The sequence below is a fragment of the Phocoena phocoena genome, chromosome 4 (genome assembly GCF_963924675.1).
Source record: "Phocoena phocoena chromosome 4, mPhoPho1.1, whole genome shotgun sequence".
Taxonomy (NCBI): Eukaryota; Metazoa; Chordata; class Mammalia; order Artiodactyla; family Phocoenidae; genus Phocoena; species Phocoena phocoena.
The window spans coordinates 23,674,953-23,699,667 of NC_089222.1; the positions used below are offsets into that span (position 1 = coordinate 23,674,953).

The 24,715-nt window shown below is 48.4% G+C and overlaps 1 protein-coding gene across 1 annotated transcript in view; it reads left to right on the forward strand.

Annotated features, from left to right (window-relative positions):
- SPSB4 (splA/ryanodine receptor domain and SOCS box containing 4) overlaps nt 1–14,027 on the forward strand; it is a 63,201-nt gene extending 49,174 nt beyond the window's left edge. Inside the window, exon 2 of the mRNA XM_065876752.1 lies at nt 12,537–14,027. Coding sequence (XP_065732824.1) covers nt 12,537–12,664 — 128 coding nt within the window. The 3' untranslated portion in view covers nt 12,665–14,027. The remainder of the gene's footprint in view (nt 1–12,536) is intronic.
- Nucleotides 14,028–24,715: the final 10,688 nt, after the last annotated feature.

Below are 24,715 nucleotides of genomic sequence, written 5' to 3' on the forward strand. Positions count from 1 at the left end.
ATGCTAAGTTCTCAACAGACAAGAGCGTTACTGCCCATTAACTAGAATTTAACTGTAATTCATCTTCTAGCCAAGCTCTCATTTGAGCCAGATTAAGGCCAACTCATGACTCTTCTCATTCGCTTTTGCCCTTTCTCTTTTTTTGTTTTTAACTGATACACAGAATTGGATTAAACAGAATCGTTGCTTGTAATACACTGTCATCATTGGTCCCGTGCATAGCCCTCTTTTATTCTGCTTTGCTGGTTCCTATATTTATTTCTTACTAATTTAATGCCACCACGAATCCGTCGTCCAACCCAAGGACTCGAAAATTGACAACCGGGCGCTTCTGTGCCTCCATGGTCTAGCCTTGCCAGCCCCCATCCCCTCTTCCTCAAGGCAACCACTCCTCTGAATTCTGTGTTTCCTGTTCCTTGCAGACTTTTTAGACACCTATAGTATGTGTCTAAATAACACCTTGCTTAGTTTAGTTCTCGAACTTTCGAGTTTGCCTCTTCCTTTCCCAGTACCACACTGTGTTCATTCCCATGGCTTTAAGTAAGTCCTGCTCTCCAGCTGGCTATCCCAACGCTCATTTTTCTTCTTTAGAAGGGGACACACCATGAGGAATGGGGGTCCCATCCCTGAGGGCCCCAACCTTGCCCTGGATGGGATGAGTACCAACTGTCTCTGAAGGACGCTACTCCCCTCCCTGGTCTCCCTATCTTGGACGTGCTTCTTTCAGTGTCTGTAGGGGCAACCGGGTTGCTCCCATGGCTGCAGCAGCAGAGATAACTTCTAGAGGTGTTGGGATGGTCCGTGGTGCAGGGTACACGCCAGCCAGGCCCTCCCCCACTGAGGCTCTCCGCACGTGACCAGAGGCTGTCCTCGGCCAGGGCCAGGGTGTCCAGTCATTGTGCAGCTCCCTGGAGCGGGCTCCAAATTGAAAACAGTCAGATTTTCTGGGAAATTTTTCAGCTGAGTTCGGAGCATCCCTCCAGCAGACCCGCGGAGCCGGTACAGTGTGTTGCTAATTCTGTCAGCCTGCAGGAACCTTGCCGGAGGGTTCTTTAGCTGACTTAGGGCAGTAGGAAAGGGCTACTTTTAAAATTCATTCCCTGCACCAGAAGAGCTGGGCCATAGTTTGCTTTGTAGAGGTGAAGGCTCACTGCAGCTGTCTTCCCTCCCCCAGATACCCTCCCACTGGCCCAGCACCCACGATGTCCAAAGCAGAGCCACGGGGCTGGGCAGCGAGGACAAGAGCCAGTCCCTGCCTGTGGGAGCCCACAGTCTGCACTGACTTTTTTTTTTTTTTTTTTTGACAGACTAGACTTTCTCCAACAATTGATCATTGTTTCCTCAAAGTGTCTTCTGGGAAAACTGTGAACTTTTCCCAATGTTACACAAAAGAGATTTCTTTGAATGCATCTTAGAGATATGCCTTCAGAGCCAACAGACATCCTTCTCAGCCCTCAGCAGAGATAACTCTTATTCATCCTTTAAAACTTCTCTTAGCTGCAGTCTCCTCCAGGAAGCCGTCCTGGACACCCCCTGGCTGGGTTAGGTGCCCCTCTTCCTGGCTCCCTCAGCTCCCCCTACAATTCCTTCTCTTAAGCACAGACCCCTCTGTGCTTTTTTCAGTCTCCCTGTCCTGTCTGTAGCCCCGTGAGCCTCTGTGGGCCTGGCTGTCTGCTCAGGACCTGCAAAGCACGTTTGTAAGTAGAAGTCTGATGAATACATGCATGTGTGATGAGCATCACAAGTTAGACAAGACTTTATCCTCAGAGTCCCCAAAATGACATTAGAACTCTGATACCCCTCCAAACCCTTCTTGAGAAGCCTTCGATCAAAACAGTGATGTTCTTCGTGCCTTGATTTTTCCATCCGCAGAATGCACCAATCACTTACATGGTTCAAGTTTAATGCTGAAACAGACTGGCCTTGGCCTTGTACTAGGGTGGAGGCTGAGCTCAGAGTCCTATCCAGCACAGCTCCCTACACCCCAGCCAGGCTCTCAGAGGCTGGGCAGGTGATGGGACCCTCTTCCCTCTCCCCACTCCTTCCCAACCCAAGCACACAGAGGTTCCTCCAGGCTGCATCTGCTTGGAGGTTGAGAAGGCCCCAAACCACCCCAGGAGGGACGTCCCCAGTGCCCACCTGGAGCCATTCATTCAGCCTCAGAGCTGGGAAGGGCAACAGGTAACACCCCCCTGGCTTCAGCAGAGCCAGGCATGGCTGCAAGGTGGGCGGACAGGCAGCTACAGCCCTGCCGAGATCTCGGCCAGCGGGGCAGAGAGTACTGGTGGATGGAAGGCCCTCGGACAGGGGATTCAGGTCACCGGATCCCTCGTTCTTTTGACAATGCTGTGGCTAAAATGAGCCTCACCTGGTAAAGCTGAGGGCAGCCTTTGAGCAGCCAGTCTTGCTTTTGATATAATAGCAGATTGTAACCAGCTAGCCCCCTGGACCTGGCTCAGCACCACCTCCCCCAGGAAGCCTGCCTGGCTTGTGCCAGCAGCTTGGGAGCCACGGCCCTGGATTACCAAGACTCATCATCTAACATGTATTTCACAGGCATCCCTGGCCTTGCCATTCACTTTTTCTTGTGTGTTGAAACCTGATTTGATTGGGTGCAGTCAGAGTCCTTCCACTGCCAGGATTAAATGTGACTTCTGTTCTGTCAAGTGTCAGCTGGTACAAAGGACCCCCAGCCTTCTTCCCAAGCCACTTGCCACACTGGTAGAGGCTGAGGCCCCAAGGAGGTTGGGGAGGCCGCTCTGCTAGACGGTGGCCAAGGCCGGCCAGAGCCCAGGGCTGCCAGCTGCTGCTGAAACAGACTGGCCTTGACCTTGTACTAGGGTGAGGCTGGGTTGGGGAGAAGACGCTCTGAAGCGGCACTGAACACAGATGACCTGAATGCCAGAGGCTTCTTGTCCCCAATTCATTGTCCAGCCCCCAACCTGGTGTCCCCACAGCTACTCACCAGCCCCCCCACACCGTCCTGCCTGCCTTGCCCCCGTGTGCTTTGTCCCTGAGAATAGCTAACTGGTCAGCTGGGTGAGGAGGGAGGTGAAGAAAGGCAATGCTGATGGACTGAGCAAAAGAGAGCAGGAAGTAATGGTCAAAGTGGGGGTGGCTGATTCAGCATCCCTGGGGTCCTGGAAGGGGCATTTAGGAGGGATGCTGCAGTCCGTGCTGTGGCCCAGGATGTGGGTAGCTGGGTGGATGGGCGTGGCCTCCAGCCCCAGGAGGCTGCATGATGAGAGGGTCGTGCCTGTGGAGGATTCTGTCACCGGGGGGGTGGCAGGTGTGGGTTGAGAAGGGACCGGGGAGGCCAAGCCAGAGCCCTGACAAGGACCAGAAGAGGACCCGGCCAAGTGGTGTGAGCCACGGAGGAGCTGGGACTTCTCATAGCAGATGGAGGCTGCAGAGCTTCGTATGTGGCAAAGGAGCGAGGGGTCCTGTCCACCTCCTGGCCCTGAGACACCAACAGCGCCCAGGGAAGGCTGAAGGGCAGTGGTGTCCTGGGAGAGGAAGCTGGATTCAGTTAAGGCGGGAGGTGGAGGGAGCTCTCAGAAAAGAAGTTGGGTTGCAGTTTTCTGTGTGGAGTGGCACTGCCAGAGGGCACAATGGGAGCTCTGAGGGTGGGGAAGCCAAGGGCTGGGGTCAGAGGTCAGGAGGCACGGAGCTTTGTGGGTGTGGCACTTTAGAGACATGACGGCCACTGGAAGGAGGCTCTTCCAAGCATCACCATCTAATGGACCTTCGTATCACTCATTCTACCTTCCTTTGCTTCTGTGGTCCATTTACTCCCCCCTTTTCCTGGAAGCTTGTGCCATCCTGTTTCTTGGATTCCTTTTTCATTTTGCTGGAATAACTCCTTAAGTAACTTTCAGGCTGGGTGGGTAGAGGCTCTTCCTTTAGAGCCACTGAACACATCTAAAAATGCAGCTGCTGTTCACTCCACAGCCACATAGCTCCCCTTTGCCTGGGAGCAGCGCAGAGTCTTTAGGTGAGAATATCTTGCTGTCTAGTACTGTGTCGGGGAGCTGGTGGACAGGCCAGCCCCTCGGGCACTTCCGTCTGTGCCCGTGATGCTTGCTGGAACCAAGTGCATCTGAAGATGCTGCTTTTGTCCCAGCTGTAGTCATACCCTTTTTGTTGGGGAAACAGTAAAGCTTGCTAAGAGAAACCTCCAGATTCCAGGGGATTTCTAGATGTGAGCTGAGGTCTCTGTTGGCCACGATAGGGCCAATTGGTAGAGGTATGGCGTATTTTAGAAGTGAGCAGGTAATGACACATTTGTGTAGTTAGCTAAGTGGGTTGACACTTGACAGGTGCAGACCCAGAAGGTGGGGGAGCCATGTCATTGGGGAGGAGGTGACACTTGATTTGGGTCCTGAAAGAGAAGACAGGCTTCTGACAGGCAGTACAGGGGAGGATGTTCTCGCTGAAGCGATAGCATGAGGGGAGGACACACTGAGTCTTTGGACACCAAAACCATGGTCTGCAAAAAGTGATTAGCACAGTGTCTGACTCGTAGAGTGTGTGTGCTTGCCCACATGCATGTCTTTACCTTTTTTTCCCCCAAAAACCATGTCTACTTAAGTTCAGATTTCAGGGCTGTCACCGAAAGCTTCCCCCATCGGCTGACCATTGTCTAAACTGTTCCAAAAGAATTTCACCTCTTGACCTTAAAAATGTTGATCTTCTTTTTTTTTCAAAATATAAATGCAGGAATGGGGGTAGGGTGATGACTCGCGTCTTGGCATCTCCTCGCCATCAGCAGAGGAGACTTAAAGGGGCCCAGAGAAGAAGCTTAAGGCACAAAGTGCCTAGCTCTCCACTGTTTCATCATAGACATAGACCATCAAAACCAGATGAGCTAACACCCCCATTTTATTGACAGCAAAACAGAGTCCCTGGGCAGTTCTGTGGCTTACTGAGGGTCACGTAGGGGGTGAGTGGTGGAGAATTATGGACAATTCAGCTTCCTGGAGAACTTTGGAAATGATTGCCTTGCGATATTTTTAGCACAGAACAAGACATCCAGCCCTGGCCCCCGTAAGTCTTCATCAAGAGCAGAGCACTGTTGTCAATTAGGATGATATACTGGGACATTTTTAGGACCACAATAAGCAAAGTATTACTATTTTTTAAAGGTACCTCTTGGGCTGATGGCCTGGAATAAGACATACTGTAGAGAGAACGCCTTTGGAACAAGGAGCATGTTGTGTCATACCGTTGTCACAAGGCATGGACGGAGGTGTTGATGCCCCCATTTTACAGATGAGAAAAATGTGCCTCTGTGAAGGTGAGCCAGCTGTCTAGCCCACTGGTGGTGGGAGCAGAAGCTGGATAGTTTTCTTTTAATAAATGTTTACTGCATTCCTTTTTCTTTTGGCCTTGCCACGCGGCATGCGGGATCTTAGTTCCCCAACCAGGAATCAAACCCGGCCCCCCTGCATTGGAAGCATGGAGTCTTAACCACTGGACCACCAGGGAATTCCCTGGGAGCAGAAGCTGGGATTCCAAACTAGTCCCTTCCCCCCCACTTTGCCTGTTGGGACAGGTGGGAAGGTGCCTGGCTTGTGTCATATCACACCCACCCACCAGGGAGCCAGGGCCCTCCTAACTCAGTCAGTGACTGATATTTTTAATATAAACTTGTTTTTGAAGTATAACATATATGCTGAAAGTGTACAAATCTCAGGTGATTAAGCCTGATGATTTTTACAAACTGACCACACTGGTGTTGCCAGAGCTCAAATCAAGGAGCAGAACGATACCCACCCCCCAATCACTGCTCTCCACTAACGTCACCACTACCCTAACTTCACCACCCTGCTATTGAACTCTATACAGATGAGGTTACACAAAATGTACTTCTTTCCCTCAAAATGATGTTTGAGTGATTCATCCATGTTTCTTTTTTGCATGTAATTGTGGTTCCTTCATTCTCACGGCTGATTAGCATTCTACTATCAGAAGAGACGCAGTTTGTGTGTGCCTTCCACTGATGGCGGAGAGTAGAATGCTTGTTTCCAGTTGGGCGCGTCTCTAAGCATCCGTGTGCGTGCATTTTGGTGAGCATGTGTACACCAGGGGGAGACTGTGGGCCCTAGATTCAGTCTTAATAGATGCTCCCAGTTTTCCAAAATGCTTGTGCCAGTTTCCACGCCCACCTGAAGCCATATGAGAGTTCCAGTTGCTCCACATCCTCACCAGCACTTGCTACTGTCTTATTTTCATTTTAGCCATTCTTGTTGGCATATAGCAGGGTCACATTATGGTGTTAATTTGCATTTTTCTGATGGTTCTTGAAGTCGAGCACTTTTCCGTATATTTATTGGTTATTTGGATATTCACTTTTGCAACAATGATTCCTTTTTAAGTTTATCTTTGTCGGAAAATATTTCTAAGAATGGCTTCCAGGCTGAAAGATGCTGTGTTTCTCTTCCCACCTGGGTGATCATTTCTAAACCTTGACACTTGGCAGTTCTAAAGCCAAAGGGAGTTAGAAAGAGGAGTTGGGGGATGGCCTAGGCCACACGGGGCATCCTTGGAGCTCTGGAAGTTACTTTCTCTGTGCGCTTTGGGGTTACTGTGAAGTCATCAGTTAAAGTTCCCTCAGAAATTAGGAGAGGTTTTTTTTTTTAACAATTGCAAGATCTTTTTTTTTAAATTAATTATTTGTTTATTTTTGGCTGCATTGGGTCTTCGTTGCGGTGCGTGGACTTCTCATGGCGGTGGCTCCTCTTGTTGCACTGGCTCTAGGCGCGCAGGCTTCAGTAGTTGTGGCACATGGGCTCAGTAGTTGTGTCTCATGGGCTCTAGAGCGCAGGCTCAGTAGTTGTGGCACATGGGCTTAGTTGCTCCGCGGCATGTGGGATCTTCCCAGACCAGGGATCATACCCGTGTCCCCTGCATTGGCAGGCGGATTCTTAACCACTGCGCCACCAGGGAAGCCCCGGGAGAGATGGTTTATATTTCACATTTAGAGCTAAAGGTGTGCTCTGAACTCCGGCCCCTCCCCCCTCCCTCACTTCCTTTGGAGTTTAGGCTCTGGAGTGATTTCAGTGACTGCAGAGGAATGAATAGAAACACAGCTCTTTCCTTCTCTTCAGCACCTAACTGGGCAGGGAACACACAGGGAATTGAGTTTGCTGACCAGGCTTGGCATTTTGGACATTGAGGACCTAGTATGTGCCTAGAGCTTTAAAGTGATTACAGAAGTTCTTCAGCCCTGGCAATGATTCCCAAACGTTAACAGCTCAAAATTTTCCCGATGCAGAATGCGAGCCCATCTTCCAACATTCAGAGAAGGAACTGCTGGCGTCCTAGCAGACCCCACCTCATTAACAGCCCTGCCCAAGCTCATCCTCACAAAGGGTGACCAAACAAATGCCTGGATGGGGACGAGATAGCTAGAAGTGCTGAATGTCGGACACCTACTATGTGCTGGTCACTGTGCCAAGTGCTTTCTACTCTCTAACTCGTTTAACCCTCACCACAAGCCTCCTGTCAATTAAGACCTGCCCTGTTCTCAGGGGGTTTACAGGAGAGCGGGAACTCAAGACAGCAACCTTGTCAGGTAAGAGCAATTTATTTCAATAGCTTGAAACAGCTGTAGAAGACACGCCCCCAAAGAAGCAAGTCAATTTGTTCATTTAACAGATGGTTTCTGGGCCATTCCCCTGTGACAGGCCCAGGCTGGAGATTGTTGGTCCATTTTACAAGGGAAGAAACAAGCGCTCAGAGTACCTTCACAAAGGCACAGACTTGCAGTTGGCAGAGCTGGAGCTGGAAATCAGGGACTCCAGATTTCTGAAGATCCCTGGGATGTGCCAGAGGAGAGGGGTCTGATGGCCGTGAAGAAAGGGAAAGTGGCTGACTGGGTCCACGATGAAATGGGCGCGCATGAGAGCAGAAAAGGCATCTTGGTGGCAGGGCGGCCCATTTAGGTGGGTGCAGAGCTCACGGCAGGAGAGGTGGGCACTGGTGAACTGGAAAGCGGTCGGAGCCAGAGTAAGAGCCTATGGACTGTGTGAGCCTGGGAGGCAGGTGACCCTCTCCTTCGCTTTGTACCTTAAAGCGATCTTCCATTATTGCATGGTGTTTAACGGAGGCACCGTGATGCTCCACCTGTAGGCTTTTGGGCTGTGTGACTCTGGACAAGCCCCTTCACCTCTGAGCCTCAGTTTCCTTTTCTCTGAAGTAGGCATCTCTAAATGAGATACAGTATGTCCCCTACATACGAACCTTCAAGTTGCAAACTTTCAAAGATGCGAACATTCATTCACATGTCCGGTCACGTAAGTTAGTCCACGTGTCTGGCGTACACTGTCACGTGCGTGCATCCTCTACAAGTGGTTGTGCTTTTGTGTACTTTACCGTACAGTACTGTATGGAGTAGAGTAGTACAGTATCTTTATTTCAAGCCCAGGATGTCCGGAAGCAGGCGTAAAAGTGGCAGTTGTAGCTGGTACTGCTGGTACTGCTAAGAAGTGCCAAGCGATAACGATGGAAACAAAAGTGAAAATAACTGAGAGCGTGGAGTGAGGCAAAAAGATGGTTAGACGTTGCTCGTTCTTATAACATGAATTGTTCAACCGTCGGCACGATTCTAAAGGACAAGTGCAAGATCGTGGAGCATGTGAAGTCCGCTGTGATATTGAAGAAGTGTGGGAAAGTGATGGAGGAGATGAAAAACTTCTCAGCGCGCGGACGCAGCAGCAGCATCAGAGTTGCGTCCCGCTCAGCTTAATGCTGATTCAAGAGAAAGCTAAAAGCTTTTATGAAGACTTGAAGAAGAAACGCGGCGAAGAATCAGAGGGTGCGTCTTTTAATGCCAGCCTTGGCTGGTTTTATCGGTTCAAGGCTAGAGCCAACCTTCACAAGGTAAAAGTAAGCGGCAAGGCAGCGAGTGCAGATATGGTAGCTGCCCAGGAATTTCTTGAATTCTCTTCGTCCCAGAGAAAGGACCGAGAGAGACAAGAGGAAGAAGAAGTAACTGAAGAACCGAAGAGATTCACCATGCAGAAAAATGGCAGGGGATTTTCTTTATTTCAGGAGGCACTGTTAGTCTCTGAGGCACAGGACCCGAATGTAGAAAGGTACACGAAGGTTGCAGCACCTGTTCAGAATGCAATCCAGCGCTACTGTGTCATCTATGACGAGAAAAAAAGAGCTACTAGCCAGACATCACTGGATCGTTTTTTCAAGAGGGTAGATAGAATTGAATCCAGCGAGGAACCAGAACCTGTGCCATCAACATCGGGCGTGAGTGAAATTGCAGCTTGCCCTCCGTCTCCAATGGCTGACGATCCTTCATCTCTACCATCTCCCACCTCCTCTCCCTCCTCCAGTCAGTAACTCTCCTTGTCTGTTCGCTCGATGCCAGCCCCTGGATGCCAGCTGTTGTACTGGACTACTGTACTTTTCAGGGTACTGGACTGTAAGATTTTAAATGTTTGCTTATTTATTTTTTCTTTTTTATGTATTATTTGTGTGAAAAGTATTATAAACCTATTACAGTACAGTACTATGTAGCTGATTGTGCTAGTTGGGTACCTAGGCTGACTGTGTTGGACTTACGAACAAACTGGACTTATGAACACACTCTTGGAGCAGGACTTGTTCATATGTAGGGGACTTAACTGTAAACCTAACGTAGCAAAGGGACAGAACAGATGCTCGATGAATGTGGTTAAATATAAGACAGTTTCCAGTTTCCAGCTGCCTGGGTCTAACTCCCAGCTCTGCCATTTACCAGCTGTGTGTCCTTGGGCAAGTGACTTACCCACTCTGTGTTTCTGTTTCTTCCTCCTTAAAATGGGGATAATAATAATAGTTCCTAACCTAAGAGGTAATTTTTTTTTACTGTATTACCTTTTTATTTTTATATTTTTTACATCTTTATTGGAGTATAATTGCTTTACAATGTTGTGTTAGTTTCTGCTATACAAAAAAGTGAATCAGCTATATATATACATATATCCCCATATCCCCTCCCTCTTGAGCCTCCCTTCTACCCTCCCTATCTCACCCCTCTAGATCATCACAAGGCATCGAGCTGATCTCCCTGTGCTATGCAGCAGCTTCCCACTAGCTATCTGTTTTACATTTGGTAGTGTATATATGTCAACGTTAATCTCTTACTTCGTGCCAGCTTCCCTTGCCCCCCCCCCACCGTGTCCTCAAGTCCATTCTCTACATCTGCATCTTTATTCCTGCCCTGCCACTAGGTTCACCAGTACCGTTCTTTTAGATTCCATATATATGCGTTAGCATACGGTACTTGTTTTTCTCTTTCTGACTTACTTCACGCTGTATGACAGACTCTAGGTCCATCCACCCCTAAGAGGTAACTGTGATATGAGTTTGATACATAAATTCACGTGAGTTGGTACAGATAAAGAGCTTAGCACAGCACCTGGCCACATAATATGCCTTCAATAAACAGTAGCTACAATTATATTTCATCTCTCATGTTGCTTGGTAAATAAGTAACAATTGGTCATTAAATAAGGCTTTTAAAGGTTTTTTTCTCCCCAACGTCCAGTGGCACAGGCGGCAAGCATTGGTGCTATAGGAGCTAAAAGGAGATCATGGGAACTTGCGGTGGGCAGGTCAGGATGTTAAGGATGGGAAGATTCGGGTGGGGAGGCAGGGAAAGGGGTTCACAGAGGCATAATTTGGGGGACTGTGCAAAGCTTGGATGAGAACCGGGTGGGAGACAGTGAGAGGAGAGCTGGGTGCAGGGGCATTGCTAGGGGAGAGATGGGGACACCTCGAGGGGGGTGTCTGTTGGCCTAGGCATGGTGACCATGTGACCGCAAGACTCAGGGTGAGTAATCTGCTTTCTTTCTTTTTTTTTTTTTTTTAACATCTTTATTGGGGTATAATTGCTTTACAATGGTGTGTTAGTTTCTGCTTTATAACAAAGTGAATCAGTTATACATATACATATGTTCCCATATGTCTGTAATCTGCTTTCTAGGCCTGGGAAAGAGGGGGTGCCCAGGCCTCCCTAACTAACTTCAAGGGTTTGTATGAGGATCAAAAGAGGATACGGAGGTGGGAGTGTTTAAAACCACCAACGCTCCACGAGGATATGCAGCCTCGCCCCACATGAAGGAGGGCTGGGTACGCTCTTGTGCATGGCTTCCAACGCACCTGCCAAGTCTGGGTTTGATTTTAGTGACTCTCCTCATTAACTCTGCATCTCCAGTAAATGAAAATTCCTATAAAACACTCTCAACAACCTTCCCATTCCTTCCATTCCCTTGTGATATTATTCCTCTCACAACTCTTGTGTTAGTGTTTACCACTTACAGTTTTATTGTATCTTAGCACGTTATAGAATGCTTTTAAAACACCACCTGTTCTGTTGACAAAAAAACAAGTACTGAGATGCAGCATCAGGCCTCTAGCATGTTTCTGTGGGTTGGGGGAAACTAGGGCTGCAGAAGCCACATGAAACAGCATGCAACCACCACCCTCTTCATTCCAGACCCAGCTGATCAGCACCATTCCTCTCCCTCCAGACCTCCCAGCCTGTCCTGTCTTATGCCTCCATGCTTTTACCTGTTCTCTCTGCCTAGAACACCCTCCCCAACCTCACATCACATAAAACTCCTAATCACCCTTCAAAACCCCTTTCCAGTATCCTCTCTTGGAAGCTTTCAAGCGACTCTTCCATATAGGAACTGCTCAGTTTCTGTCCTTGTGCATTTAAGAATTATTGCACATGTTACACTCTGCTACAATTATTCACATATTTAAACTTCCAGACCTCGAGCCTTCCTTCACACCCAGGGCTGCCATTGGCCTTGGCTTAGTTATCTCTGTATCCCCTCGGTCCAATTAGAGAGCCTGGAAGAGAATAAGAGCTTCACAAGTATGTCTGCAATAAACCTAACTAAACCTCGGTCCTATGTCCAGAGGTTCCATGGCTTATGAATTCTAATTCATGAATTTTTTCTAGAACTGGACATTTGAAGAAAATGCATTCCTCCACTCACCATCAAAAGAGGCTAGAGGAGAAGTTTGAGGGTTCAAGGCCATTTCAAACAGCCCCCGCCACCTCACCTGTTTCTAAGAGGAAGCCCCCTGCAGACCCACCCTAGGTCAGCATCTCTCATTTTATCACGACCTGCAGTGAAAAGTATTTTTTACATTGAGACACGCTGAACACTTACATCAGAGACAGAGCTTTCGTGGAGCAGTATTCACCCCTTGCTGTGGCATTGCTCTCTGTTTCTTCTTTCTTTTCTTTTCTTTCCTTTTCTTTCTTTTTTTTTCTTTAATCACTGGTCACCACCTAATGAATTGATTCCATGTGTCTTTAGTCGGGTTGGTTGCATCCCACAATGTGAAAGACACTGCTCTAAGCCTTCAGCTACTATAACCAGAGAAGGCTTCTCTGAGGAACCTGGGGCCCTGAAGGGCAGCTCAGGAGCAGGCGGGCAGGGGGTGAGCAGGGGCTGGGTAAGGGTGAGAGGTGTAGGGACAGCTCTAGTGAGACTTAACTCTCTTCCCTCTCGTTGTAGCCGAGCCCCTGCCGTTGACGGACCTGTGCCGGAGATGCATCCGCCTGGCCCTGGGCCGCCAGCGCCTACAGGACATCGGCTCCCTGCCCCTGCCTCAATCTCTCAAAAACTATCTGCAGTACCAGTGAGCCGGGGATGGAGGGGCGGCGGAGGGCACCCACAGACCCAGGCCTGTCGCTTCACGGTCACACTGTACATCAGGAGGAAGTCTCCCTCCTCACCCTGGTTCCCCAGGACATTCACTTCTTTGAAAGGCCAGGACATCTTCCCAACTTTGAAAATGAAATGTCTGTTGCCAACAGTATTTGCCGCCTTGAAGCAGCCCTCCCAAGTCAGACACCTCCTTGGAAGCCGGAAAGAGCCCGAAGCCTGCGCTGGGTGGAGATCCTGCCCGCTGAGCAGGACACAGCAGCCAGGCAGCCACCGGCATTGATCCGAGAGCCTGTTTCCTTATTCAAGAGAATGAATAAAACATTGGGGCAGGACACTTTCTGCTGTGTGCCCCGCTGCAGACAGGGCCAGGGGAAAATTGGCCAGCTCTGGGAGAACATTGCCTCTAAATAATGCATGGTGAAAGCAGCTTGATGCCCTTGCCCCTCTGGGTCCCCACCCTTCCCAGGGCAGTAGGATTGTCATGACACTTTAGGACTTTGTGCCCCTTTGAGAGACCGTTACCTAGGGATGCCCAGTTGCGGAATTGGCAAGTGGACAAAGCAGTGTTGAGACACCTCCCAGCTTACCTCTCTGAACGTTGTTTACTTCCCCTCTCACTCGCCGTCCTTCCCCACCCGGACCCCCAGTCTCTGGATGCCCAGGGCACCTCTATTCAGGGAAGCTGAGTCTGACAGATTCACCCCAGGGAATGAGTGTATCCTTTATTATTATTGTTTTAAGTAGCGATGCCTTTTAAAAGAGTGTGGTGAGGGCAGTACTTAGTCCAAAGGTGCTAATGGGGGAATTGGAGGCCTTGTGACACCCACGGGGGGGTGATGTCCACGGGCTGGGGAGCCTTCCTGGGGGGCTGAGGGTCTCCAGGCAACCGTCCATTCAGGATACAGCCTGGCTGCCACAAAGCTTTATTTGAGCGAATTATTTTTTCACTTGAGGAGACTTGTACGAGTTTGTTTCTGTTTCACGTGTGTCTGTGTGTGTGTGTGTGTGTGTCTCTGTGTGTGTGTGTGTGTGTGTGTGTGTGATGTGCTGTTTATTTATCAGCTTGGGGCCATGGGGGCAGCTTTGTAACTGGAAGGGTAGATGTGAGGCATCTTCTCCACCCGCCCCAGCCTGTCCTCCCCCCCGGGAACAATGCTGCTGCCGCCGCTGCCACCACCAGGCATCTCTTGCGTTTCCAACACTCTCTGCCCAGACTGATTTTTAACTGGAAATTGTCACAGCAGCAGGACACCAGAGCCCCAGACGGCACTGCCCCCTGCCACTTTAATGTGAATTCGACGAATGAAGAGCGTTTCTAATAAAGTTTGTTATTCAGTCCTTCAGTTTATTCAGTGCTCTTTGGGAAGGGACTGGGAGGGTGTCTTCTATCAACCTGGCTGCCAAACCTTCAGAAGGCAGGACTGTGCATCCCTCCCCAGGCACTTCCCGTCTCTTCTGTCCGGTTGTCCCCATGTAATCCCAGACTCTAGTCATTTTACAAAGGCCTGCCCCGGCGGAGAGAATGGGCCTGGGGCCTGGGGCCTGGAGCCATATAATGCTAGCTTCCATGGTGGAAAAACAGGCCAAATTATTGATGCCAGGGCCACGATGTCCACAGGGTGGCTCTGTAGGGGGCAGAGGGTCAAGCAGGGTAAACCCTAAGGGCCAACAAAGTGACCCAGAGGTGGGGCTGGATGCGACTTTGGAAGTGCATGGTGTCACCAAGAAGCGGTGCAAGTTGCTGAAGGGTGAGCGTGTGAGGTCAGGAGCCAGTTCAGGCTGGGGTCTGGGTCAGGACTAGTGCAGTACTCACTCAGTAGTACAGGCCACCGACACACACTGTGCCAACCTCTGAGGACCCAGAGCTCGAGGAGATCTATCCCATCCCCAGTGGAGACGTTTACAGCACAGCCTAATAAAGTGAGAGGGAGCTCACGAAGGGGCTGGGCAAGATAGGGCCTGAAGGGAGGGCTTCCTGGAGGAAGAAGCACTCTTCACACCTGCTTTTTAAGGGAAGACAACCTTGGTGAGAACAGACCAAAAGAACCAGACATGCTGCACCTGCCCCCAGGGGCTGTGTCCTCCACCACCACTCTGACCTCTGACTGGGCTCAGCCTCAGGCAGGTTTGGGCTGTAGAAGGGCAGCTTCCTGCATAGGCGCGGGCTCAGGGTCAGGAGGCCTGGGTTTGAGTCCCAGCTTTATATATGCTGTGACCTTGGATAAGTCACCTCCTCCTCCACACGGTGTAGGGGCTGAACCAGGTGGCCAGTGGATGAGGACCCTCCCTATCCCAACTCATAGGGTCCCCGTTTCAGCACCAGCTTTCCAGCTTGGCTGCATCCACCTTGCTTATGCAATTGCCTCCCCCGAGCAGTGCCCTCCTGGTCCTTACTCCACCCTCCTCCAGGAAGCCCTCCCTAACCACCCACCAAACTCTGCCCACTCTCAGAGCCAGCTCCATGCCTCCTGGGCTGATGACACCTCTCCTGGCACCCAGGACCCTCACCCAAACACTTGGAACGGAGCCCCTCTCTGCCTTGTGGCCTCATCTGCTCAGTAGGCTGTGAGCCTTGGGACAGTAGGACCTGTGCCATTATTCCCACACAGCCCTGGGGCCAGACACATAGACTCAGAGAAGGCCTGGCGGTGGTGGGGAATGAGAAGATACCCCCTTTATAGCTGGGGTGCCCATGAAACCTGCAAGGAAAATCCTGGGGGCAGAGAGGAGTTCCTGCTGGATCCTCTGGGACACCACGCCTCTGACTCCCTGGCCATTCCACGGGTATTGTTGGGCATTTACATGCACCCAGCGCGGCCTGGGGACAAGAGGGAGATGTGGCCCTGCCCTTCTGGAGCTCACGTTCTGAGGGGGAGATGATGACGCAGAAGAAAAGCAACTGTGAGGGGCTTCCCTGGTGGCGCAGTGGTTGAGAGTCCGCCTGCCGATGCAGGGGACGCGGGTTCGTGCCCCGGTCCGGGAAGATCTCACACGCCGCGGAACGGCTGGGCCCGTGAGCCATGGCCACTGAGCCTGCGTGTCCGGAGCCTGTGCTCCGCAACAGGAGAGGCCACAGCAGTGAGAGGCCCGCGTACCGCAAAAAAAAAAAAAAAAAAGCAACTGTGAGATGACGTCAGAGGGAAGAGATGAGCTGGGCCAGGGGCTAAGAGCAGGGAGCAGAGGGACCCCATTACTGAGGGTGATCAAGAAGGCCTCTGGGGAGATGCCGAGTTCTGAAAAAACAAGAGGGAGCGAAACACGTGAGAGGCAGTGGTGGGGGGCTCTCTCAGTAGGGGGAACTTCCGGCTGCCCCATCCTGCTCAAAGCGGGGAGCTCTGTGCCCCGATGAGCTGAGCTGAGGTCAGAAGCCCTGCACTGCACTCTGCCCAGGCTCCTGTTCAGTTTGCCTGTGTGTGTGCAACGTATGTCCAGGGTTCCTTGTGCATCAGTACCCTCACACACCACACACACACACACACACACACACACACACACACACACACACACACACACAGATGGCCTTTCCCTGGTGGACATCCTGGACACCTCATGACCCTCCAGGGCCAGTGCCCATCATCACCCAGCCCCAGACCCTCCCATCCCCGGCATGTTCTCTGAGGCTCCTGACAGCGGCACCAGCTCAAACAGTCCTGCTAATCGCTTTTTAATGGTCTGCAGAAGAGCATATGGTGAGCTCGGTTCCCCACAGATCTGAGCCCTGCTGAGTCCCCCCGTTCACACTTTACCCCAATGTCACATTCCCACTTTCCGGATCAAAGCCGCCCCTCTTTCCCTGGCTTTCTCCCCATCACTCATGCCATGCCGCTGGCTACTTTAGGGGGCTGCCTTTCACCAAGAAACAGATTGCATCACCTCACGATGTTACCGCCCAAAGGGCAGCAGGTGGCAAGTAGCACAGTTACGTGGTGACTGATCTGTGCCAGGACAGCTGTGCCCGCTCCCCGGGACCTGGCTGCAACAGAAGGCACGTTTGTGCCTCGGCAAACGGACAGGAGACTGCGGCATTGCTCTTCAGGTCCTCGACAAGGAGTGGAAATCTCCACTTTTAATCCAAAACACGAGGAGTTGGTCTGCTGTTCCCTCTAGTTCTGGGGGCCTGGGTCCCATCCCAGTCTGCAGATGTGTTTTGTTGTCCTACTTAGAGTGTGTGTGTGTGTGTGTGTGTGTGTGTGTGTGTGGTTTAATAAAATTGAGCTCAACTCAGAAAAGTCAAGTAATTGAACAGAAAATCCAGATTTCTGACTCCTCTTGAAAATTAGGGAGGTGTAGTAAGACCAGGCACACATTCCTTGATGGTGATGCTGGCAGAGACTGAGCAGTGTCAGCCCCTTGAGAAGGGGCCTCTGTTCTGTAACCCACCCTTGGGTCCACCCCTCTCAAGTCACATCAGGGCGTTAACTCTCTGGGCGTTAACTGTCTCCCTCCTGGCGTTAACTGTCTGGGTCTGGATCATGACTTCTGCATTCGCCTCTCTGGACTATTACCAGGACATACATCAGCTGGTAAACACACACACACACACACGCACACACACACACGCACACGCGCACACGCGCACACACGCACACACACACATGCATACCCCAACCAAGGGAGGCTTCAGGAGGGGAGTCTGCTAATTCCGGACTTGACTTTGAAATATCTCACATGCTCAGCCACTGATGTCCAAGGAGCTCACAGACACCCAGGATCTCTGCCCAGACACCAAAGATGACCTGTGGTTAGACGGTGAACTCGAGCACGAAGACAAGAATTCTTGGGTTCTCCTGTTAATGAGCTGGATGATATGATTAGGCTAGCCCAGCTGCACAGTAGAATCCCTTTGAGGAACTTCGTAAAACGTCCCAGGGCCCAGGTCCTTCCCCAGACCAATTAAATCAAGACCTCTGGGGGTTGGGGTCCCTGCTTTGATAGTTTTTAAAGCTCTCCAGGTCAGCCCAATGTGCAGCCAGGGTTGAGCTCCCCTAGATAAGGTGCTGAATTACGTCATCTCAGTGAAGACATGGTTGAGGTTAGAATGTACAGCCGTCCCTCGGTATTCACGAGGGATCGGTTTCAGGATGCCCCAGGGATACCAAAATCCTCAGATGCTCAAGTTCCCTCGGTATCCACGGGTTCCACATCCGCGGATTCAACCAACTGCAGACTGATCTGGTTGGTTGGATCGGAGGATGCGGAGGTAGTGAATACGAAGGGCCAACTGTATATCATAGACTAGAGAAAGCTGCCCCAGCCCACCCAGAATTCTCAAAGAGGAGAAGATTTTGAATGGTGCTTGTCACCAGTGTGATTAAGTCCAAAGGCAGGGAGTCCTTACCAATCCTCTTCCTTCCTCTAGTGACGTTGACCTGGTGGCTCTCCAGAACCGGGGAGGAAGGACCAGCCACTTCGGTCCTGATGCTGCACAATTCATGATGGATTGACTCTACCCCACCCGCTCCTGTCCTGTGGGGCTGGAGGCGTGTGGAGAATTTCTCAGGGAGCATTGCCATGACCCATCAGAAAAACTGTAGAATAAAAGGTATGGGACAGACTGAAGCTGATACATTTGGCCAATAATAATGGTGCCCCCTCCACTTGCTTGATGGGTTTTGGGAGTAAATGAGCCAGTGACAAGCCAACTCTGGCGTGGCGACCGTGTCCTTACCTGCTTTGTCTATGCAACAAATAAGACTCTTTTCCTGAGGAGCCCTGGCGTTGGTTGAGTGCCCAGCCCACCAGCCTGTGTGGGAGAATCAGGGTGAGTGCCGTTTCTTCCGGCTGGCACAGAGGCCTGTTATACTGGCCCCGTGCCTGGAGATTTTTCCATCCAGCAGAGATAATATGCTAATGACTTGCTGCACAGGGTTGGCATTTGAAGGAAAAAGTTGCCATTCAGTCATCACTTTGAGTCAACAACCGGCTGTGTGCCAGGCTTTGTGCCAGCCCCAAGGGGTGTCTTGATCCTGCCGCCAGGGGTACCCCACACCCCAGCAGAGGGACTGACACGCAAACTGGTGGGTGCAAAGCCCAGTGCCTGCTGACAGTGTGAACAAGGGGCCCAGAGGAGAGAAGGCCCAGCAGAAGCAATGCGTGGAGGTGGGAAAGGGCTCAGCGTGTGGGAGGGAACGCCCAGGTGATGGAAGACGAGCTGTGTGGAGGCAGGGCACAGCGATGCAGAATGAGGGCTTGTAAGGCACACTCAGGGATAAGGGCTTGGGAGGGGTCGGGGTTCCAGGACATAGCCAGCACACTCAAAAGGGAGGCTGAGGAGAGTTAATAAAAGGGCTGCATACACAGGTGTGGGCAGGGCTCGGGGAATCCAACCACTGTGAAGCACCCTGCATCAGTGGGAGGGGAAAGTTGTTACGTCACTAGTTTCAGAGGGCTAAAAGAGGGGAACAGTAACTGGAAAAAGGGGACCTGCAGCTGTAAGAGAGCTGTGGCCTTAGATGGAGGGACACAGCCTGTGCCAACCACAATCTGGCAAGGAGGGAGCCGGGGCATAAATACTCTGACCCATCTCTTGTCCCTCCTCCCATCTCCATCCATGCCTCCCCATTGGTTGAAACCCCAGGAAGCACAGCAGGCAAGGGAACCTGATTGGCGTTGTCCTTAGAAGTCCTACAGAGCAGGGCAGAGAAGGGAGAATGTGGATCTATGGGTGTCAAGAGAACAGCCCATAGACTTTATCCTAGAGATCTGCGAAATTCTTTGTTCAAACACAGTTGCAAAGATCCCAAACTTTAGTGAAATAGATAAAAGCCAATGTGTTCCAGATGTGTGTGTTGGGGGTGCTTTTGAAGCCCACCCCTCTGCCTCTCCCACTTGAACATCAGATGACAAACAGCTGAAGCATCTCCAAGGAGCCTTAGGCTACCGTCAAAATGAGATCCTTCTGAGTAACAAGAAGCAGCAGGTGCAGGGCCTGGCCTAGATTTCTTAAATGCTGTTGCAGGAATCACAGCAGGCTTGAGGCAGGAATGATGAGGGTTAGTTCGTGTCTTTGTACAGCCTTCCTGGAGGGTCTGTGGAAGGGGACTTAGCACGCAGGTGAAAGTAGAGGTGGGGAAATCCAGGGCAAGGCTGTTGGTCCCAGGGGCCCTTGGGAGTAGGGGGGGTGAAGAGAGAGCCAGTGCAGAAGGCCCACATCCTTGGGGCTTGATGACTGGGCGCCCGCAGGACTTAGGCAGGGGTAGATGGGAGGACACTCGCCATCCACTCATTCACTCATCCATTCGTTCATTCATTCAACAGCTGTGTATCGAGGCCTGCCATGTGCCGGGCACTGTGGGTGGTGCTAAGGATACTATAGTGAAGAAAACAAACAAAACTCTCCACCCTCATGGAATTTATCTTCTAGTAGGAAAAGTACACAACCAAGTAAGCTGGTAAATATAGAGTACGCTGGACGTTGCCAAACAGGGAAAAGACGTAGGGAGCAGATGGGGAAGTTGCTACAGTGGTGGGCTTGCAAAAGTTTAACAACCAGCTCTCTGGGGAAAAATTCAAAACCCTGATTTGTAGTGTTTGCTGTTTTCCATAGTGTAGATACTCGCACCATAGCTGATTTCAAGCTCCCACGTGATGGCACTAAATACAGAGTTGGGAAATGATGATCAGTGGCCAATCCTTTGTAGTATTTCCAGCATATATATACAATAAATGTAAATTACCCATAGGACAAAGACGATAGCAATATAATTAAAAGTGATGAGTTTAGGGTATTTCTTACCTTTTCAAAATATGACTTACTTAATTGCAAGTTTATATAATTTATTTTTAATCATTGTTGTAATCAATAGCAAGCTTTCAAAATTCCTGAAATTTTAACCATCAGCTGTTGCGAGCCAGCTGCAGGACGCCACCAGACTGCTGGGATTGGCATTACCCCAGTGCCATTCTGATCCACCAAAAGTGAGCACATTTTGACTGGCCTAAGATTAAAATGGTCTTTTTCCTGAAGTGCTCCTTGCAGAGTGACGAGGTCAGAGTATACAGGAGTGAGGTTTAGAGTAGACAGGAGTGAGGAAACCACGCCTGGGTGAAGCCCTTCCAGCAATGACCCAGAGTCTGACCCAGGCACAATCAGAAGTTTATGCCACTCCTGAGCACCCACGATGCACGTAACGTTTCCAGGTACTACTCAAAATGGACATGTAAGATCTTAAAGAAAATGCAAAGCAAATCCAGGGGTATATAAAGAGGTTTATCATGATCAAAGTCAGTTTGTTTCACGAGTTGATTTAAAAATCAAAAAGTGATGCAATTCATCATAGTGACCAAGTAAAAGAGAAAAAACATTATCATCTCAGATGTGGTAAAAGCATTTGCTAAAATGCAACACTTGTTTGTGATTTTTAAAAAAACTTTCAGAAAACTAGAAAGAGGGGAACAGTCTTAATCTAGTAAAGGAAATCTACAAAACACCTGTAGCTAATATCACATTTAATGATAAATTATTGAATGCTTTCCTCTTAGCTGACAAACAAGAAAGCTTGCCCATTCTCGCTATTTCTATGCAACATTATATTGGAAATATAGGCAGTTCAATAAGACAAGGACAAGAAATTACAAGGTATTAAAAATTGGAAGAGAAGAAATGAAACCAACGTTATTTGCAGATGACATCATTGTATACATAGAAATGAATCTACAGAAGATTTGAGAATTAATAAAAGAATTTAGAAAGGTCACTGGATGCAAGGTCAATTTTTAAAAATCGTATGCCTACGTGCTAGCAACAATTAGAAAATGAAGTATAAAACAGTGTCCTGTATAGTAACAAAAATAAGAAAATCTAATGAAGGATGTGCAGGACCTCTACACTGAAAACTACAAAACATTGTCAAGAGACACTGAAGAAGGTCTAAATAAATGGAGAGATATACCATGTCCATTGAAAGGTTCAATATTGTTAAGATGTCACTTCTCCCCAAGTATCTATAGTCAATACAATAACAATAAAATTTTTCTGAGTTGTGTTGTGGAAATTGACAAGTTGATTCTAAATTCATTTGGAAACATAAAGGACTTAAAATAATTATAAACAATCTAAAAAAAGAAAAGTAAAGTAGGAGAAATTATTATTACCAGATAATGAGACTTACTATAAAGATATAATAATTAAGATAGTTTGATTTGCATATGGATAAACAAATAGACGAATGAACAGACTAGACTAGACTAATAGAATAGAATAGACCACGCTTACATCGTCAATGAATTGTGTTACTGGAACTCAGTGGGAGAAAGATGGTCTTTTCAACGAGTATTGCTGTGTCAATTGTATATCCAGGTGGAAAAATACAAATCTTCCCCCATCTCATGTTACAGACAAAAATTAAATTGAAAGTGATTATAGACCTAAACACGAAATGTAAAACAACAAAAATCTTCTAGAAGAAAACATAGGAAAAAATCTTCATGTCCTTGGGGTAAGCAAGGCTTCTTTAGCAGCACACATAATACAGTCACCATAAAGAAAAAGCTAAATATATTGAACTTCATTAAAATTAATAACTTCTTCATCAAAAGACATAATAGAAAGTGAAAAGGCAAGGGCGTAGTCTGGGGGAAGATGGTTACCATACACATAACTGACCAGGGTGTGCATTACTATTCCTAACAGACCCAAACTGGAAACAACCCAAATACCCATCAACAGGAGAATAGATAAGTACATTGGGGCAATATTCATACAATGGAATAGTACATAATAATTTTTTTTTGAAGAGGCATGAACTACTGCTACACACAGTATGGATGAATCTCATGACAATTTTGACCATAACAAGCTAGACCTAAGAGAACACATAACTGCATTTAGGTGAGTTCAAGAACAGACAAAACCGAGCTCTGATTGTAGAAGTCAGAAGAGTGTTACTTTGGAGGGGGCAGGGGGTGTGTTATTGATCTTGGGAATATACATGAGGAAGCTTGCTGGGGTCCTAGAAAAGTTCCACATTTGTATCCAGGTGACGGTTACATGAATACATACATATGTAAAAACCCGTCAAGCTATGTGCTAAGGATTTGTGCACTTCTTTTATGAATAACATACCTAAATGCAAAAAAAAAAAAAAAGAAGCTGTATCCCTAATATTTCTGTTTTCAAAATTATTTCCTTTCCACTAGAAATACTTTGGATTCAATGCAGTATTTCCCTTGGCAGCAGCTAGTAGAGCTATTGCATCTGAGAAGGGAGATGGTTCCACAGCAGAAAAAAAAAAGAGAAAAAGAAAAAAGAAAAGGGGGCTGAGAGATTTGAAGGTTTTGAAGAACAAAGAATCTCACTGTCTTTTGAAATCATCTCCAGGGAGCTGATGTCTCAGAAGAACTCACAGGAGCACAACATCTGTTCGGTGATTTCCCATATCAAGTAGCCTCCTGTAAAGCAAGTGTGGATGCCCTTAGAAGCCTCATTGACCACAGGGAATATGTTCTAGAATTTCACATTTCCATCTAAAAATGCACACTCCTTTCCTGGATAATGGTCACATTACACAACAACTCCTAGGATTTTCACATAGAGTCTAATAGGATATCACTGCCTGCTAGCTACAGAAAAGGCAACTTTCTTTTTTCTTTTTTTTGTAAACAGAGAAGATAAATCTTTTATTTTTTAATTTTCTTAAGAAAAATCTTGGGCTTCCCTGGAAGCGCAGTGGTTAAGAATCCGCCTGCCAATGCAGGGGACAGGGGTTTGACCCCTGGTCCGGGAAGATCCCACATGCCGCGGAGCAACTAAGCCCGTGCGCCACAACTACAGAGCCTGCGCTCTAGAGCCCGCGAGCCACAACTACTGAGCCCGCATGCCTAGAGCCCATGCTCCGCAACAAGAGATGCGCCGCAATGAGAAGCCCGCACACCGCAACGAAGAGTAACACCTGCTCGACGCAACTAAAGAAAGCCTGCACGCAGCAACGAAGACCCAACGCAGCCATAAATAAATAAATACATAAATAAATTTATTTTTTAAAAAAAGAAAAGAAAAATCTCTTGGCAGGTTAATCAATGTGATTACTATTCCTCCCCAGCCCCTCCAAGATTTTCAGATGAAGTTGCCAGCACTCGTTCTGAATTACTAGAAATCTGAAACCGAGACTGAAAATAATCCTCTTCTTGTAGGAACACAAACAAATATTTCCAGATGAAACAGCATGATGCTGGGGGCTGCAGGCACAGGGAGTGGGTGGGGACATACAGATGAAACAAGATAGGTGACGAGTTGAAAATTTTTGAAGCTGAGTAATGGGAACATGAGACGTTATTATACTGTTCATTCTATTCATTGTTTAAAATTGCCCATAATAATAAAAAGAACGGATTCTCTGCAGGTGAACTGATTTGGAAGGATGGACATTTACATCTGATCACATGAGTTAGTAATCAGGGAGATTCTGATTGTTGAAATCAACTTGCCATTTCTCATCAACATTTGAAAATGAAAATAAAATCCCCTCATTTGATCTCCAGGTCACTAATCATTTCCTATCATCAGTGTTTTCTTCACTGACTGGAGTCTAAACTTGGAGTTTAATAGCTTGTTATTTTCATTTTTTGATCACTAATGAACATATTTGATTTTTATGTGCTCTTTTTCTTAATCTAGATTCTTTCATTTAGGATAATTATTTTATGAAACATCCATATCTTTATGTGCTGCCATAGTTCATGCCTTTTTACTGCTGAGTAGCATTCCATTGGATAGATACACCACAATTTGCTTATCCATTCACCACTGATGGACATTTGAGTTGCTTCTAGATTGGGGTTATTACAAATAAAGCTGCTATGAATATTCATGTGTGGCCATGTGCTTTCTTTTCTCTTGGGTAAATACCTAGGAGTAGAATGCTGGATCATATGGTAGGTGTATGTTTAACTTTTTAAGAAATTGCCATATTGTTTCCAAAGTTGTGTCATTTTACTTTCCCAGTATGTAAGAGTTCTAGTTCCTTCACATCCTTGCCAACATTTGATAGGATCAGCTTTTTTATAAGTTTAGGTGTAAAGTGGTATTT